The sequence below is a fragment of the Ptychodera flava genome, chromosome 6, assembly GCF_041260155.1.
Source record: "Ptychodera flava strain L36383 chromosome 6, AS_Pfla_20210202, whole genome shotgun sequence".
In the NCBI taxonomy this organism is placed as follows: Eukaryota; Metazoa; Hemichordata; class Enteropneusta; family Ptychoderidae; genus Ptychodera; species Ptychodera flava.
Genome location: NC_091933.1, coordinates 31668501 through 31687285, shown reverse-complemented (window position 1 = coordinate 31687285; position 18785 = coordinate 31668501). Strand labels below are relative to the sequence as shown.

General features: G+C 36.3%; 2 protein-coding genes across 2 annotated transcripts in view; both read right to left on the bottom strand.

The window, feature by feature from the left end:
• The window catches only part of LOC139134446 (complement C1q tumor necrosis factor-related protein 2-like), a 47330-nt gene that overhangs the window by 20328 nt on the left and 8217 nt on the right, over window positions 1-18785 (bottom strand). Inside the window, exon 4 of the mRNA XM_070701307.1 lies at window positions 17711-17809. Within this exon, the coding sequence (XP_070557408.1) occupies window positions 17711-17809 (99 nt within the window). The remainder of the gene's footprint in view (window positions 1-17710; window positions 17810-18785) is intronic.
• LOC139135491 (complement C1q tumor necrosis factor-related protein 2-like) lies at window positions 4448-9820 on the bottom strand. Its single transcript, XM_070702888.1, has 4 exons — window positions 9703-9820; window positions 8958-9148; window positions 7642-7740; window positions 4448-6438 (listed from the first exon to the last, which is right to left on the bottom strand). The coding sequence occupies exons 2-4, from the start codon at window positions 9145-9147 to the stop codon at window positions 5882-5884; spliced, it is 846 nt and encodes a 281-aa protein (XP_070558989.1). The 5' UTR covers window position 9148; window positions 9703-9820; the 3' UTR covers window positions 4448-5881.

Here is an 18785-nt window from a genome sequence, read left to right as displayed (position 1 = left end):
TGAGTAATTTTGGGTTGAATATTTTCAATTAGAAATTATGGGAAGAGTAATTTACAATTTTTTTCAACTTTTCTTAATCGTCTGACTTGTTAAACGGGTAAATACAGACAAAAACACAATTCATATGCATAAAATGTACAATATTAGATACTATCAAAGGACGACACTATGTCAGCAGTCAAGAAATATTAGGCCATGGGCTAGAGGGGTACATGCACCTCTAGGATATCAAACTGTTTTTAAAGAAGTCTTAGGATCTGTAGAATACGAAATAAAATTTTAACAGATAAAACGGATGCAATAACTTTCATGGTTTTGTTTTGAAGAGTACTGCAAAATCACTATTTGCGCATACCTACGTGCATTTGTCTTGTTGTACTACTACATGTCAGTCATCTGCTAAGCTTTTTTTTAACATAACCTGACTTTTTGGGTATCATTAGAATGGAAATTTATTCGTCTTTAAAAATGACATATGTAATATGCAATATGTACCATAGATGTTTTTATGGAGTAGAACCAAAACTTACCCGATACCCCGAAGTTTGCCATGCAAATTATAGCTAATGTCAAATTATACCAATGTTTTACCTCGGCATAATACAAAAAGGCATTGCTTTGTATGATATATGTTTTATTTGCTAAAGGGACATGTTTATCATGTGAAATAGACTTTTGACAGAAAAAAAGATTGGGATGTTATTCTTATCCGATTTTTTGTGTAACTAAAATGTTTGTTTCGCTTCGGATATATGTTTGGAAGTTTGGATTAGTGTGTACGGTAATGTTTTGTTTGTGTACAGAAAGATTATGGCGAGCCGCAACCGGACCTCTGGTGTTTCAAAGTTGATTGAGTGGCCCTTTGATGCTTGCGTTTCGAAACCCGTATGGTTTCTCAACATTCGCAGTGTAGATTCTTTTCTTAGTTTGCTATTTGTTCTGTGTCGTCACTGTCTACATAGTTGTGTATAAAGCTGAGTGAATTGCCTTACGTATTCGCGTACGTAATATTTTGTAATCTTTTAATGACAATGCCCCGACCTTAAAGTGTCTGGGTTTTATGGTAATGTGTCTATTGCTTGCAAGCTTGTTTATCGATTCTTTGGGTACGAGAAATGTTTTGTACCTTGTTTGAAAGGATATCTCTAGAAGTGCAAGTTAAGTAGCTTCCAGTTAACCTTCAAGTTTTGTGTTTTCTGTTATTCAGGGAGTCTAGTTTTATTTTTCTTTGAATGGGTGTTGTTGCGATTGTTTGTGTCTCATGATGTAGCGTAGTCTCATTTTACGACTATATTTACTGAAATCCTGTCGAAATGAATTTTAGGCCTTTGCCTACTGCTATTATTTCGGTGTTTGTTAGTTTGAGCGATGATAGGTTCCTGATGAATTTCATGTTGTTTGTGGCTGAGACTTTGTTACTGGCAAAAGGAAGTTTAACACTTCAAAAGTACACGGGCCATACAAAATTATTGGTAGAGCCCTTCAGACCAACCGGGTACAATTTTCCCGAAAAGTGCCAAGTACATCAGACTAACTTAATATTTGAGGAAAAACATTGGGAACAATAAAACTAGTCCATGGGCCATAATCCCAAACCGGTCAATTTTTGTGTGGGCGCGGTGCTGGAATGATCATATTTCATACATCGTGTATTCTGCTCCTAAACTTAAAAGTACACAATTTTTTATTCACATGCAAAAACACGGTACCATAGTCATTAAATTGTATTACTCAATTTTCTTTTATTTTAACAAACATGAAAGGTAGGGAAAGCAAAGCTTAAACACAATCCTGCACTTTTGTCAGTGATGTCCGTGTTTGGCATTCCCCGGACCTGTGCTTGCTTTTGCATGGCTCGTCAACCGGCGAATATTTTATTCCTCTCCATGGTGTTTACATAGGCTGAGACAACAAGTTTAAACGACAATCCTAGACTATTGCCAATCATATTTTGGTTATCCACTTGACACGTACACCCAAGACCTAAGGAAGGTAGTGTTGGGTGGCCAATTATCTGATCAAATGTGATGTATTCCTTCTTATACAAATAGTGACACTCTAGTCAAGATTGAAACATAAACCTCAGAGATTTGGCTCAGCAGAAGATTGGTTTAACAAGAGTCTCAAAATCGGTCTCAAAATCATGATTTTACAATACCCTTCAAAACATGACTATAACAGCTATTGCATTCTAATATGTTTTCTGTTAAAAGTCTATTTCATATTTATGACGCGTCCCGGTAGTAAATAAAAGAGATTTCATACAAGGCAGTGCCTATTATTATATGTCTAGGTAAAAGGGTTGTATATTTGAGATAAGCAGTGACATCAATTTTCAATAAAGTTTGGAGTATGGCTAATTTTTGGTCATATTTATAAAAACATTGGAAGATATTGCATATTACAATTTGTCATCTGACGAAGAATAAAATTACTTTCCAATGTTACCCCATAAACCATGTAATGTTAAAATATAAGCTAAGCAGATGACTTACAAGGAGACACGCTTAACAAATATTCGCAATACTTTGACTTTAAGGTACCCTTTAAACATGACTGTAACAGCCATTGCATCCCAATAGTTTTGCTGTTAAAAGTCTTTCATATTTTGACGTATGCCTGTAGCAAATAATACATATTTCATGCAAAGCATTGCCGTTTGTAATATGTCTAGGTACAAATTTGTAGAATTTGAGATCAGCAGTGCCAGTAATTTGAAGTGTAAAGTTTGGGTATGGGGTAAGTTTTGGACATATTTTATAAAAACTGTGGAAGATATTGCAAATTACAATATGTCATCTGAAAGAAGAATACAATTACTTTCCAATGTACCCTATTAGCCATGTTATGTTACAAATCGAGCTCAGCAGATGACCTACAAGAAGACAGGTTTAACGAAAACGCATTAGAGTTGGCAATACTATGATTTTGCGGTACTCTTCAAAATATGACCAGTAGAGCTATGTAGGAACACATATCCGAAACGAATCTAAGACAAACTCGACACAAATTAAACATTTTGGAAAGTAAGGTGGGGAGCCTCTTTCACATTTTTAACATACGACAGTGGCGCTGTTGGTAAATTCTAGTCGGGTGGAAACCGCATAATTGGAACAGCCGTTCGTTTGCGAAGACGACCAAAAGGTGCCAAGCGTACCTTCCTTTAAAGAAGAAAGGTAAACTATGCATAACTAATAGACGGGGTGCAGAACGTCGTTTCAGGCGAGATCGACGGTTTCCACCCCGTCAAGTTCTGTGTGGGCGCAGGGCTGTCATGATGGGCATGAATCTATATTCGTGCAATAGACCATTGACGTGACGTTGAAATAACTCTTAAACTAATTTATAAATCATGAAATTTATATCAAATTATACAAGATCGGTCTCTTAAATGAATTATGAAAAGCAATGTATAAAAAGTCAATGTATAAAACGTAATATATATATATAGCCAAAAATAACATAAAATATGATCGTGTTCTCCACGTGGTCAAATTCTAAATGGCGCCACTAATTGTAGTTTACATGATAAATCTCTAAGAGGACAATTATGGTGACATATAAGAGATTTTCCCCAAAAATGTTATTGCTTTCAGCGTTCAAACTTAAAAAATGTTTTACAGTAAATATTATTATGTATTTGTATGTAGACCTATGTATGAATGTAGATGAACAAGAGTGAAGGATTGGGTTAAATTCCCCGCACAATTTTCCATGTTAGGCCTTTTGAGCAAGAACGCCCTGCAAAACTCGTCAATGGCTAATTATAAAGTTTAGAAACGATAATTAGAGTGTCAAAATATTGCTCATATTCAACGTTTCTACTCAAGAACCCCCATCCATTGGCAGAACATGGGACACGCTGTTCTTACACTCAAACTCTTCATACCCGTGGGCCGATCTAGGCCAATAGTTTGCAAAATCTGGTGAGTGTGCCGTACGTGTAATGCACACACAACAGCTACAACCCTAAAAAATGGTTGAAACATGTGCATCAACGATTACAAATAAAAATAAAATAAAAAACTCTTAACGGTACCTTCTGAAAGTCTACTTACAAAGGACAGCTAACAGCTGCTCATCGTAAAAAAAACCATTAAATTTGGCAATTTTGAATCTTCCACTTTGGCCTTGTGGCAGCCATATTGTCAATAATTTTATTAAGAGAACTCGCTTTTCATAGAAAATGAAATAATCAAACATTAAACAATGCAAATGGTAATCTTAATATGCATTTATTACGACAATACCTCCACTCTTCACCACAGAATCATCCGTAGAACAGCACCTATGGGATTTTACAGTAATTGAAGATTGCTATGTTTCAAATGGCCGCTACACCAGAACAAGTCTCTATACTTATAAAATATGCAAATAGTAATCTTAATGGGCACTGATGATGGACATACATCCACTATTCCCCACAGAATCATCCGTAGAGCAGCAAGTAGGGGATTTTATAGTGACTGATGGTCGCCATATATAAAAATGGCCGCCACACCAGAACGAGGCTTAATCTGTGGTGGCTCGGTATCCAAATTGATTGATATTATGATAATCTACATTCATACCAAATTTCATGCTTTTATCATAAAATGCACAATTATTATGAAAATTTTGCTTATGCCGCGCCACTAGTATGTGTAAGTTGCATCATCCACATAGCAACTGTGGGCTGAAAAACTGAATGATGTCATCATTTACATGTATATGTGGTTATAGCTAGATTGTATCTTTTATGAGTTGTGTGAAGTTTAATCCAATGAATTACTCACACAAAAATTATCATTGAAGTTATTGGTTAATAAGAAAGTATGTTTTATCATACGTAAGACCATATGAAACATAGAGTCCAATTTCAGAATATGAAAATGCATGTCTTGATGTATTTATCAGGGGTTTGCAGGCCATTGCTGTTGTTTTATAAATTTTATACAAGTGTCATGCATGGCTGAACATACAGTGTCACATAATGTTTGGACTGCATGCAAGCTTTTTAAATGAAACCTCAATTCGTCGTGCTCTTCATATATATGTTCAGCCATGGTGACAGTTGTACACTAGCCAAGTGTTTTGATGCAGACTATAAAATGTTTCACTGAATGTGCTTGTAAGCTGAGTTGAGGTTGTTTACAGTGGACCAGTATTACAAAGTGTTCTAAGAAGTCAAACAATGCAAACTTTCTCGTATCAAACAAAATTCATGAAAAAAGCTCAAAAAGAGCCACTATGTCCCTTCAGTATAGTGATTAACTGAATAATTTAGAGATACACAAATATACTGCTGCTGTCAGTATCTTCTGCTACAGAATCATTAGTTATTATTATTTCTCATTTTCTGTAGTTCTTGGAAAACGAGTATACATTCTACTCGATGAGAAATTGGATGCCATTGCATTAAAGAGTTGTTTCCGATCAGTTTGCATTGCTTGAGAGCCGTTGCATCAAGTAGCAGAGATTGGCAATGGAGAAAATGAAAAATTAAAGTTGTAAACTTGTGCACTTTATAGAAACTATCTCTTAAGCTTTCTGAAGCATTTCTATATGCACAACTCAATACAACAAATATATATTTGGAAAGCAGACTGACTCACCGGCAAAAACTGATAATAAGCAAAATGCTCATTGTCACCAAAATTTTGGAAAGAAACCATGACAAGTAAGAATTCTTGTTATACTTATAGCCTTACTTTTCAGGAAGTGGTACATGATTAAATTTTAGAAATGTCTCCAGAAAAAAAACCCTCTAAACTATAGCTTTAGGGCTGAATGAGAAAAGGACATTTTCATCAGAATTTGAAGATATGCACCATCCACTAACTGTAACAGTAAAGTGTACATGACAATTGAAAACCCAGACACGAAAGTCTAGGCTCTTGAATTAGTCTGGATAGACAAGAAAGCCATTGAAAACGTTACAATGGGTACAATAATGAGCCTGATAACTAGTACCAGCAGGCATCACCAATTTAACTTGATCGCCTTGATTCAGGTGTAACATGCCACTCTGAGAGTGTGTGTTATACACTGATTGGAAAGTCTGATAAACTGCAAACTTGTAACTATCATTTTGTTTTAATCGTATGTACAAGTATTTCCCAGAATATGAACGGAACGTGAATGAGAAATAATAGATGCCAGGGACTTCACAGATAAACACACCTGAGTTGACATCGATATTGGCACCTTGATTTACTATGACATCCGTGTAGGTGATTGTTTGCTCTGCACTGGTTCCTATGATACGTGATTCCCTTGTTACAGTGAATGCCACCTTCACTTGCTGCACTTCACCCTCTTCACCTTTTTGACCTTTGATCCCGGGTTCTCCAGTATCGCCCTTGACACCATTCGTTCCATTGTTACCACTGTCACCTTTTGAGCCCTGTGGACCAACCTTTCCAGGAAGACCAGCTTGACCTTTGACTCCATTCTCACCTTAAATATCAGAGAAGGAAACTTGAAATATGAGCTTTTACTCTGTTTTGAAGGCAGTGAGCTTGGACGATTTAAACATTTAATAATTTCAATTTTTTTGTTGTAAACAAGAGGGTATTGGATTTATAGAAAACAGTTGAATAAAGACACTAGTATAATTATGTACAGAAGTAATATTGCATTGATATCATATCACATTGTCTTCACACAATACCAAGTATAAATGAATATATCAGCCTTATAAATGGCAGATAAGTGACAAACATACCTACATTGTGTAAGAGTAAAAACCTTCAAGATTGATCTTATTGAGAAGATTTTGATGTAAACATGTACAATGTTTGACATGTTATATGACAGGCAATTACCCAAAGGACAACAGTTTGCTATATAAAAATTAATGACACTGCATTGAGCACCCTGAAGTACAATTCGCCAGCGAGTATGATATTATGAGGTTATCCCACGTTATCACTGCTTGGTTGGGTTATATTGTCATGAGTAAGGATGCAGGCAGCGTCACATGTATGAGTCAAAGACTAATCTATCTATCTATCTATCTATCTATCTATCTATCTATCTATCTATCTATCTATCTATCTATCTATCTATCTATCTATCTATCTGTCTGTCTGTCTGTCTGTCTGTTTGTTTGTCTGTCTGTATGTTTTTCTATCAATCTCTCTATCCATCTATCCATCCATCTCTATCTATCTATCTATCTATCTATCTATCTATCTATCTATCTATCTATCTATCTATCTATCTATCTATCTATCTATCTATCTATCTATCTATCGATCGATCGATCTATCTATCTATCTATCTATCTATCTCTCTCTCTATCTATCTATCTATCTATCTATCTATCTATCTATCTATCTATCTATCTATCTATCTATCTATCTATCTATCTATCTATCTATCTAAGTAACTAACTAACTAGCTAACTAACTATTAACTAACGAACTAACTACCTAATGAATTAACTAATTTATACAGCGCCAAATATCCAATCATACAGGGTACCCCGTGCTGGTTTGCTAGTTTGTTGATTTTGTTCTTCGCCTCTGTAGTTTTGCAGAAAATATCGAAAGACCTATATTTTTTTCTCTTGCTCCATGGGCCACATTGTACCATACTATACAGCCAAATTTTACAGAATTTGCATGAAAGTATATTATTCATATCCTAATTTTTTACCTTGTTCTCCTTTGCCTCCAACGTCTCCTTTGATTCCCTTTTCACCTGGTTCACCTTTGATGCCTTGAGTCCCTACTGGACCTAATACACCGGGCTGACCTACAAATTTGGAAATAGCAATTATATCCGTGTAAATTATGTAGAAATATTTTCCTGCCTTTTCTGACAACAGTATCTAAAAACAAAAATGAACTGCAAATTAACAGAAACTTTGCCACGGACTGCATATATGCACAATTTGATTTGAAAAGGGTTGGTGCATAATCTGAGGTGAATGGACATACTTCATTGATATCAACTTGATTGCATACTCAAACAAAACTTATACATACACTTTGCATAAACAAATCTTATCAGTATATAGATGGCGCAAATACTGCGTTCTTATTGGTCGATAAATAACAGTGCTTTATTTGTAATATAACACGGCTGGAACAGGCACGAGCTCTCAGCTAGAGAAAAATCCCCTTTTTGGCATTTCACTCAACAATCTCAATTTTATATTTAATATGATATAAAAGCAATAAACCAGCTCAGCAACAGATATACCGCTCAATTTTGACCAGTTCACTTCATATATGCACTCACTCGACCATATGTGTTATGAACTGGTCAAAAACGTGTGGTAATCCGCCGCTTGGTCTGGTTTTACACATTCAATTTTCATGGTCTATGAAGCAAATGCTGACCGAACTTTAGTTACAAAGTTACCGATCTATCCTCAAGAATCTATAGAACAACTTGTATAACGTTTGCTAGGGTATTCCTACAGATACTTTTTGTTTTTCATGGCGCACACCAGGCTACAAAGGGGTCAAGAACAAAAGTGTACCATATATGAAAGACAAAACTAATGCAGCTTTTATATATGTAGGGAATGTGTTGATGTAAAATACTGATTTGATGTGAATGCTGCTATGACAACCGGGAAATATGGACAAGGGGATGGATACTGGTAAGATATTTGCCCTTGTTGCTGTCCTAAGCTGGAAAAGAGGACAATTTATTACCCTCATTAATGTTATGCATCGTAATAAAATGAGTACGACAGCTGGCGCATCATAAACAGTGTCAGCCTATGGACATTATTCTGTTGGTGTATTTGAATAATGTGTTTTGTATGATTAAATCTCCTAACTTATATCATTCACAATTGGTACTAAAAAGATTCATAATGTACACACACACATTATCATTATACGGTCAATAATATATCAAAAGTATCTTAGACAATCTCACAAATTTTAAGTTAATTTCGAATACATCACATGTTTATCCATGTTTAAGTATTAAAGCCTGATAGAGTGTAGTATTACCTTGTCTTCCTACCGGTCCAGAAATGCCAGGTGCACCAGGTGGTCCGGGAGGTCCAATAGGACCCTTTGTATCAGGCCAAGACTCTGCACAGATACTAAGACACTGGCCTTCATCAGTGACTTGTGCAGTAGTGATTTGAAGAAACATCAGAATTAAAGTCAAAACTAGATTTTCTGTTCTCCCATCCATTCTAGAAAAAATCAGACAGATATTTTGAGAGTGTAATTCATAGATTAACCATGATGCTTCTGTCTGTGGTGGACAATCCAAGCATTTTAAAAATATTTCATATCTCTCCTCATCAGATGTATGACAGAAGTTATATATCGCACCAGTCTTCACAAACATCTCTATATATGGTCATGAAATGGAGAGTAGTTAATGAAGGCCAATTCAATGCTGACTTAATTAGAGGGAGTTTTGTTATCCTTTTCGATGACAGTTTCCATATAAACAATTTGAAGGGACAATTGAGAATTGTCAATATCAAGGAAATGCCAGCAGACAAGTGTTCTGCAATTTAACTGATAATAACTGATAATAATTGTTCCGTATGTATTATATACGGAACAATTATTATCATCATGTAATGCAATACTTCATGAACAGATGTAATCTTTAAGGCTGTTCTGTGATACGCTCAAGCGTTTCCATAGAGTTTGAGTTTTGCATAGACCATCGCAATATAATTTCACAATCAAATAATAAGTCGCATGAGAAATCCAAATAGCATCTCTACCCTACCTGATGCCGTTGTGTGAACAAAGTTAACGTTTCACTCTGGTATTAGTCAGCAACGCATTGATTCTTCTACCATGATGTGAAGAGGGTTGTTGCCTGTTAAATTATCAGGTCTGCAACGTCCTATACTATGGTGCAATAGGATTTACCATTAAATGAAGGGGTGTGCATTTATTAAGAGCTTTTTCTGTGGAGTAAACACTGACATTACATTTAAAAGAAACCTGCCTTGAGGGAAACGGATCAAAATTGGTGACAATTTTCATGTTGAAAAGAGGCAAAATCCTGAGCATCAATGCTTGCTGCAAAAGTACTATCCTCATACATCCTTCAAGGTCCCCATAATTTTTTGGATAATTCCAGATGCGCTTATTGGGCTAAAATTCAACATACGTCAACACTAGGAATATTTGACCCCTTACATCATATACAAAGATATAAATATAGAAAGTTGATTCTGATATTCACAATGTGGCTGCATGAGTTGCTGTGGTGTGATAAGATTTTATTACACCTCACTCATTCAGCGTGCACTGCCATTGGTTAAACACGACTCACGTGACATGTAAAAGAACGTGATGATGCCCTCTGCGAACGTGATGATGCCCTCTGCATTTGATATTACATGGATGACGTCATTTTACTTACTGCGCATCCTTTCTGCGCAGAACAAATTGTCGTTCGCTTGTACTTCAGTCGGCAAGTATGGCTGCGAAACGTCATGCAGAGCTGTCACCGGCACAATTAGACGATATTTGGATGCAAGTAAACAGCAAACGAACGAAAATGGCAACAAGGAATGCAATTTCTGTGTTCAGCGACTATGCAAGCAACAAATTCGGATACGCCATCGAGGAGATCGGCAAACTTTCAGCGGCAACCCTAGACTCGGCACTGACAACATTTTACGCTTAGGTCCGGACTCAGCCTGAGAAAGGCGAACTTCACTCGAAGAAGTCTTTGTGTTTTTGTGTCTTTGCATGTTTGCTTGTTCGGTGTAATAAAAATAATAACACATGAGAGCTAGGGCAATATCACGATTTTTTGCCTGCCCTCGGGCTGGTGGTCATGATCGGAATACTGATGATGCCCGAGCCGTAGGCGAGGGCATCATCAATATTTCGATCATGACCACCATCCCTTGGGCAGGAAATAAATTGTGATATTGCCCTCGTTCTCATGTGTTATTATTTAATTATTTCATGATTTATGTTCGGGAATATATCATCATGCAGCTAGTTATGGCTGTTGATAATTTCTCAAGAAATTTAAGTTTACTAAAACTGATATTTATCAGGAATTATAGTGGTGCACCAACATGCAATAGGAAATCTTACATAGCAGACAAAGCAACAGAAGTGTATTTGTTTAACAGATATTGATACAGAAAACCACAACACTGGTTTACACATTGCAGTAAAATTGCATAACTTTGTAGGACTGTAGATGAATGGATGTAGTATGTGATAATGACTAGAGGGAAATATGATTTTTACCTTACATTTGTGGCAGTGTATTGTAACACCTTAAACTTATGATATTTTGACCTTTTACCCACAACAAGCATTTTATAACTTCATCACGTGGAATGGAAACGAGGGATGTTACATGAAATGAATATATCTCACGTGGAATGAACGTACCTCATGTGAAATGAACACATCTCAGTTAGCTAGGTTACGTGTAAAGCAAATATAAGTTTTATAACGGTGTTATAATTTTAGAACAGAAATGTATAAACGCCAACGATTTTAAGAAACGAGAAACCAGACGATACTTTTCTCCACTATCCTGTACAGACTGTCATTGTAACTTGAGTACGGACTTAAGTGCAGCTCTTCACTAGTAATAAAGATCTGAGATTGTGAATACAACTGACTACTTGGTGTGCGCTCCAGTTACTGAAGGTATTACGATTCCCCGTAGTACCTCTCAGCTATTTAGACTTCGAGTGAGTGAATACCCCGACAACAACTATAACCACGAACACATAGACGTGCCAGTATGCTCTACGTATACCGGTATGTATGAAATAGCCACAGGGGCTCATAAGTGGTTATTGAAGTCAATCTTACAGAGTTTTTCTTTCTTAAATGTCACAAATAGACCACTGCAGCTGAAGAGCACAACATTTGTGTAGCTGTCTTTTGTGTAGCTTGTATTAGCACAGGCTACCCAGACAGAATGGATAAGTTTATTATTAATTTTTTCTCACAGTTTTCTCTATCAGTTCCTCTCCTTTTCTTCATCGTAGTCCCTCTATGGATATAGGGACTGTCTTCATGCTCTGAATGATCAGAGTAAATAAAATAAACGGTTATATAATCTAACGTAGCCTCTTATAAACCCTTTAGTCATTTTACACCCATTACAAGGACGTTTATCTCTCATATACACATCTTGTAATTAATTAGTCAACACAACTAATTATGCTAATCCGTGGACTTATCAAGAGTTGGTCAACATTGCAAAGATAGAGATGTAAATGAAAAAGGAGCCATTCCTATCTTTCTCGATGTTGACCAACCCGTAAAATCCCTGATAAGTCCACGGATTAGCATAATTAGTCGTGTTGACTAATTCATTACAAGATGTGTATATGAGAGATAAACGTCCTTGTAATGTATGTAAAATGAATAAAGGGTTAAGAGGCTAGGTTAGATTATATAACCGTTTATTTTATTTACTCCGATCAGTCAGAGCATGAAGACACAGTCCCTATATCCATAGAGGGACTGTGATGAAGAAAAGGAGAGGAACTGATAGAGAAAACAGTGAGAAAAACTCAATAATGAGCTTACTAATACTGTCTGGGTAGCCTGTGGTATTGGCATGTATAGTGTGCCCTCAATGGGGTGTGTGATCATATGTAAATACGACCTTTAGTTCCGTGACCCCTCTAGCCAATTCCTCTGGCCATGCCTACTGGCCATGCGTACAGACGTCACTGTGTTTACTGTACTAATTTACAGTAAGCATAGCGAGGGCAGGGCAGGAAATAGACATGGCTAGAGGTCACGTAACTAAAGGTCACATTTACTTTCTTTAATCACTTTATTGCATAACAACACACTTCGGAAAGTGCAGTATAGCAAGAACAAAACTAAACATTGCATAAAACGTTGTCTATGTCTTTACCTGCAGCTGCTGGGGGAAACATACGAGGACGCACTATACATGCCAATACAAGCTACACAAAAGACAGCTACACAAATGTTGTGCTCTTCAGCTGCAGTGGTTTATTTGTAACATTTAAAAAGAAAGAAAAACTCTGTAATATTGACTTCAATAACCGCTTATGAGCCCCTGTGAAATAACCCTCTCCTCTCCCCGAAATGGCTTCATTGCCGCGAGACATTTTGTTTCTTCTATTGATTCAAACTCCAAGTGACTGAACTAACAGAGAGATACATGAACTTAAACTGCACTGCTAGTGTATATTCTAACATAGAATCGCTTGTTGATATCACTAAATTCCTATAGTTCTTGGAAACGTCTCAATAATTCTAATCATTGAAAAATGCACCGCAAGGATGGATAGTGTTGCTTTTGGGGAAGTGGCACATAATTAAATTAAAGAAATATTTCGTGTATTGTTAAATGTATGAAGTACAACTTTTTAAATTAACCAATAATGTTATCCTTTGGTTTCCTATAATTTTTAAAAAAGAAAAACCAACACAATCTGTGAATAGTAAAAACGTTCAAACTTGTCTGGGATCTGTGAATAAATACGTGCAAAAAGAGGGATGTTTATTACATGTAATGTTATTATCACCTTTGCGAACGACCGTTTCAAAACTTGTTCTTCTTCCCGAGGTTTGACGTTTGGAACACAGTCTCTTACATTTCTTTCACCATTGAGAGTTTTTTGTAAACCTTTAAATCTCCGATTTTGTCAGTTTTTTCATTTCACAATCTTCATTGAATATGCCATTATTGCTTCTACGGAATTTTCATTTCCCATTAAATTTGTCCTTCTTTCTCTGCTGTACAAGTTTTATTACAATCATTCTCATCTTTTGCATGATCATTATTTAATTCAATTATTTGCACACAAACGGTTTTCCGTCGGCCGCAGACAGACGAGCATATGTAGGTCTTCTCCACAAAAGAAAAGGCAAAACCCGTCAGTGGTGTTTAATCGACAAGTCGTCGTACATTGAAAAGAAGTCCCCTGTTGGACCAGATACTACCTTCTTTTTTCTACCAGGGAGGTAGAAAAAGATAGCGTTTTCACCTCAATGGTTCTGCAATATTTATCCAGTACTGCTACAAGACGTCTTATGTGTACACCCGATAAACGTCACGCTCGTAACTTTCCTTATAAGTAGTTGACTGCAGGCCTTCTTAGACGTGTCCGTTGCTTACTTGGGAGCCAGATAATAGCTGTTATTTAGTCAGGCCTTCTCAGAAGTCACCACCAATGGTTAGCTTGGAGCCAGATAATAATCAGTTAAAACGGCTAATAGCTTGAATAGCTGACTAGCCAGGCCTGCCCAGAAGTCACCACTGGTTAACTACGGTCAGCTAATAGCTGGCTAATAATATCTAATAGCTTGAACATCTGACTACCAACGAGGAGATCAAGAAACTAGTTGTTGTTGCTGCTGCTTATTACACCTCGACAAATTGCCTTAAACGTATCATCTGAACACTGTGTAGATCTTACAGTAACTTTTATGGTCACCTGAGGCTCGATGCTTGTCATCAGTGCATGTCAAAAACCTCTAAAATAACTCATACTTTGGTATGCCTATATGAGTTGCGTATGTTGTGTTGTATGATTTTTTTGGTTTGCCGCATGTAGGGAATATACAATCTTTTAAAGGCAATGACATGTCACTAAATTAATTTGTCACCAATTTGTTTGTTCTTCTGTTTAAGTGAAGACATGTTTACTTATGATAGTGTGTGATTTCAATGCATTGGTCATGCATCTATCATTAGTTATCATACAACTCTCTTCTCGTCTTGTATACAAAAAAAGGTGAGACAGTCTTGAAAGCACACATTAAAACGGCAAAAGTATGCAGTAGAGGGCACGTAACATCGCCCTCAACATTTAATTTGCAATAACATTTGTTTTTATTCACTTTACTGTTCGTTCCGTTCACTTTGCTACTTGGTACATCCAGTTTTCTAATGAGCAGTCCCACCAGGTGTGATTTTCCTGTGTTTTGCCTTAGGACCAGTAAACATTGAATGCCTAAATTAAGTGCTTAATTAATCAATTGAGTGTTTCACCCTTTCAAATAATACTTTGTAAAATACTTAATTTCCACTTCAAGAACATTATCAGCAGAAAAATATCACTTTACAAAGGTTTTAAACCAGATCTACAGAGTGCGTATTATCTGTTGCGTCATCCATGTAGAAGCTGTTGGATGAAAAACTGGACGATGTCATCATTTACACGTATATGTGGTAACAGCTAGATTGTGTCTTTTATGACTTGTGTGAAGTTTTATCCAATGAATTACTCACACTCACACAAAGATTATCATTAAATTTATTGGTTAATAAGAAAGTATGTTTTATCATATGTAAGACCATATGGAACATACGCTTAGAACATAAGCTTCAGAATATGGAAATGCATGTCTTGATGTATTAATAAGGGTTTTGAAGGCCATTGCTGTTGTTTTATAAATTCTGTACAAGTGTCACCATGCATGGCCGAACATACAGTGTCACATAATATTTGGACTGCATGCAAGATTTTTTAATGAAATCTTAATTCGTCGTGCTCTTCATATATATGTTCAGCCATGGTGACAGTTGTACACTAGCCAAGTGTTTTGATGCAGACCATAAAATGTTTCACTGAATGTGCTTGTAAGCTGAGTTGAGGTTGTTTACAGTGGACCAGTATTACAAAGTGTTCTAAGAAGTCAAACAATGCAAACTTTCTCGTATCAAACAAAATTCATGAAAAAAGCTCAAAAAGAGCCACTTTTCGCCTTTAATGAAGTGATTAAAGGAATAATTTAGAGATACACAAATATACTGCTGCTTTCAGTATCTTCTGCTACAGAAACATTTGTTATTATTATTTCTCATTTTCTGTAATTCTTGGAAAACGAGTATACATTCTACTCGATGAGAAATTGGATACCATTGCATTAAAGAGTTGTTTCCGATCATTTTGCATTGCTTGAAAGCCGTTGCGTCAAGTAGCAGAAATTGGCAATGGAGAAAATGAAAAATTAAAGTTGTAAACATGTGCACTTTATAGAAACTACCTCTTAAGCTTTCTGAAGCATTTCTATATGCACAACTCAATACAACAAATATACATTTGGAAAGCAGACTGTCGGACTCGCCGGCAAAAAATGATAATAAGCAAAATGCTCATTGTCACCAAAATTTTGGAAAGAAACCATGACAAGTAAGAATTCTTGTTATACTTATAGCCTTAATTTTCAGGAAGTGGTACATTATTAAATTTTAGAAATGTATCCAGAAAAAAACCCTCTAAACTATAGCTTTAGGGCTGAATGAGAAAAGGACATTTTCATCAGAATTTGAAGATATGCACCATCCATAAACTGTAACAGTAAAGTGTACATGACAATTGAAAACCCAGACAAGAAAGTCTAGGCTCTTGAATTAGTCTGGATAGACAAGAAAGCCATTGAAAACATTACAATGGTTGCAATAATGAGCCCAATAACTAGTACCAGCAGGCATCACCAATTTAACTTGATCGCCTTGATTCAGGTGTAACATACCACTCTGAGACACTGTGTTATACACTGGTTGGGATGTCTGATAAACTGTAAACTTGTAACTATCATTTTGTTTTAAGCGTATGTACAAGTATTTCCCAGAATATGAACGGAACGTGAATGAGAAATAATAGATGCCAGGGACTTCACAAGTAAACACACCTGAGTTGACATCGATATTGGCACCTTCATTTACTATGACATCAGTATAAGTGATTGTTTGCTCTGTACTGGTGTCTGAGATACCAGTTTCCCTTGCTACAGTGAATGCCACCTTAACTTGCTGCACTTCACCCTCTTCACCTTTTTGACCTTTGACCCCGGGTTCTCCAGTATCGCCCTTGACACCATTCGTTCCATTGTTACCACTGTCACCTTTTGAGCCCTGTGGACCAACCTTTCCAGGAAGACCAGCTTGACCTTTGACTCTCACCTTAAATATCAGAGAAGGAAACTTGAAATATGAGCTTTTACTCTGTTTTGAAGGCAGTGAGCTTGGACGATTTAAACATTTAATAATTTCAATTTTTTTGTTGTAAACAAGAGGGTATTGGATTTATAGAAAACAGTTGAATAAAGACACTAGTATAATTATGTACAGAAGTAATATTGCATTGATATCATATCACATTATCTTCACACAATACCAAGTATAAATGAATATATCAGCCTTATAAATGGCAGATAAGTGACAAACATACCTACATTGTGTAAGAGTAAAAACCTTCAAGATTGATCTTATTGAGAAGATTTTGATGTAAACATGTACAATGTTTGACATGTTATATGACAGGCAATTACCCAAGGGACAACAGTTTGCTATATAAAATTAATGACACTGCATTGAGCACCCTGAAGTACAATTCGCCAGCGAGTATGATATTATGAGGTTATCCCACGTTATCACTGCTTGGTTGGGTTATATTGTCATGAGTAAGGATGCAGGCAGCGTCACATGTATGAGTCAAAGACTAATCTATCTATCTATCTATCTATCTATCTAAGTAACTAACTAACTAGCTAACTAACTATTAACTAACGAACTAACTACCTAATGAATTAACTAATTTATACAGCGCCAAATATCCAATCATACAGGGTACCCCGTGCTGGTTTGCTAGTTTGTTGATTTTGTTCTTCGCCTCTGTAGTTTTGCAGAAAATATCGAAAGACCTATATTTTTTTCTCTTGCTCCATGGGCCACATTGTACCATACTATACAGCCAAATTTTACAGAATTTGCATGAAAGTATATTATTCATATCCTAATTAATATTTACCTTGTTCTCCTTTGCCTCCAACATCTCCCTTGATTCCCTTTTCACCTGGTTCACCTTTGATTCCTTGAGTCCCTACTGGACCTAATACACCGGGCTGACCTACAAATTTGGAAATAGCAATTGTATCCGTGTAAATTATGTAGAAATATTTTCCTGCCTTTTCTGACAACAGTATCTAAAAACAAAAATGAACTGCAAATTAACAGAAACTTTGCTGCGGTCTGCATATATGCACAATTTGATTTGAAAAGGGTTGGTGCATAATCTGAGGTGAATGGACATACTTCATTGATATTAACTTGATTGTATACTCAAACAAAACTTATACATACACTTTGCATAAACAAATCTTATCAGTATATAGATGGCGCAAATACTGCGATCTCATTGGTCGATAAATAACAGTGCTTTATTTGTAATATAACACGGCTGGAACAGGCACGAGCTCTCAGCTAGAGAAAAATCCCCTTTTTGGCATTTCACTCAACAATCTCAATTTTATATTTAATATGATATAAAAGCAATAAACCAGCTCAGCAACAGATATACCGCTCAATTTTGACCAGTTCACTTCATATATGCACTCACTCGACCATATGTGTTATGAACTGGTCAAAAACGTGTGGTAATCCGCCGCTTGGTCTGGTTTTACACATTCAATTTTCATGGTCTATGAAGCAAATGCTGACCGAACTTTAGTTACAAAGTTACCGATCTATCCTCAAGAATCTATAGAACAACTTGTATGACGTTTGCTAGGGTATTCCTACAGATACTTTTTGTTTTTCATGGCGCACACCAGGCTACAAAGGGGTCAAGAACAAAAGTGTACCATATATGAAAGACAAAACTAATGCAGCTTTTATATATGAGGGAATGTGTTGATGTAAAATACTGATTTGATGTGAATGCTGCTATGACAACCGGGAAATATGGACAAGGGGATGGATACTGGTAAGATATTTGCCCTTGTTGCTGTCCTAAGCTGGAAAAGAGGACAATTTATTACCCTCATTAATGTTATGCATCGTAATAAAATGAGTCCGACAGCTGGCGCATCATAAACAGTGTCAGC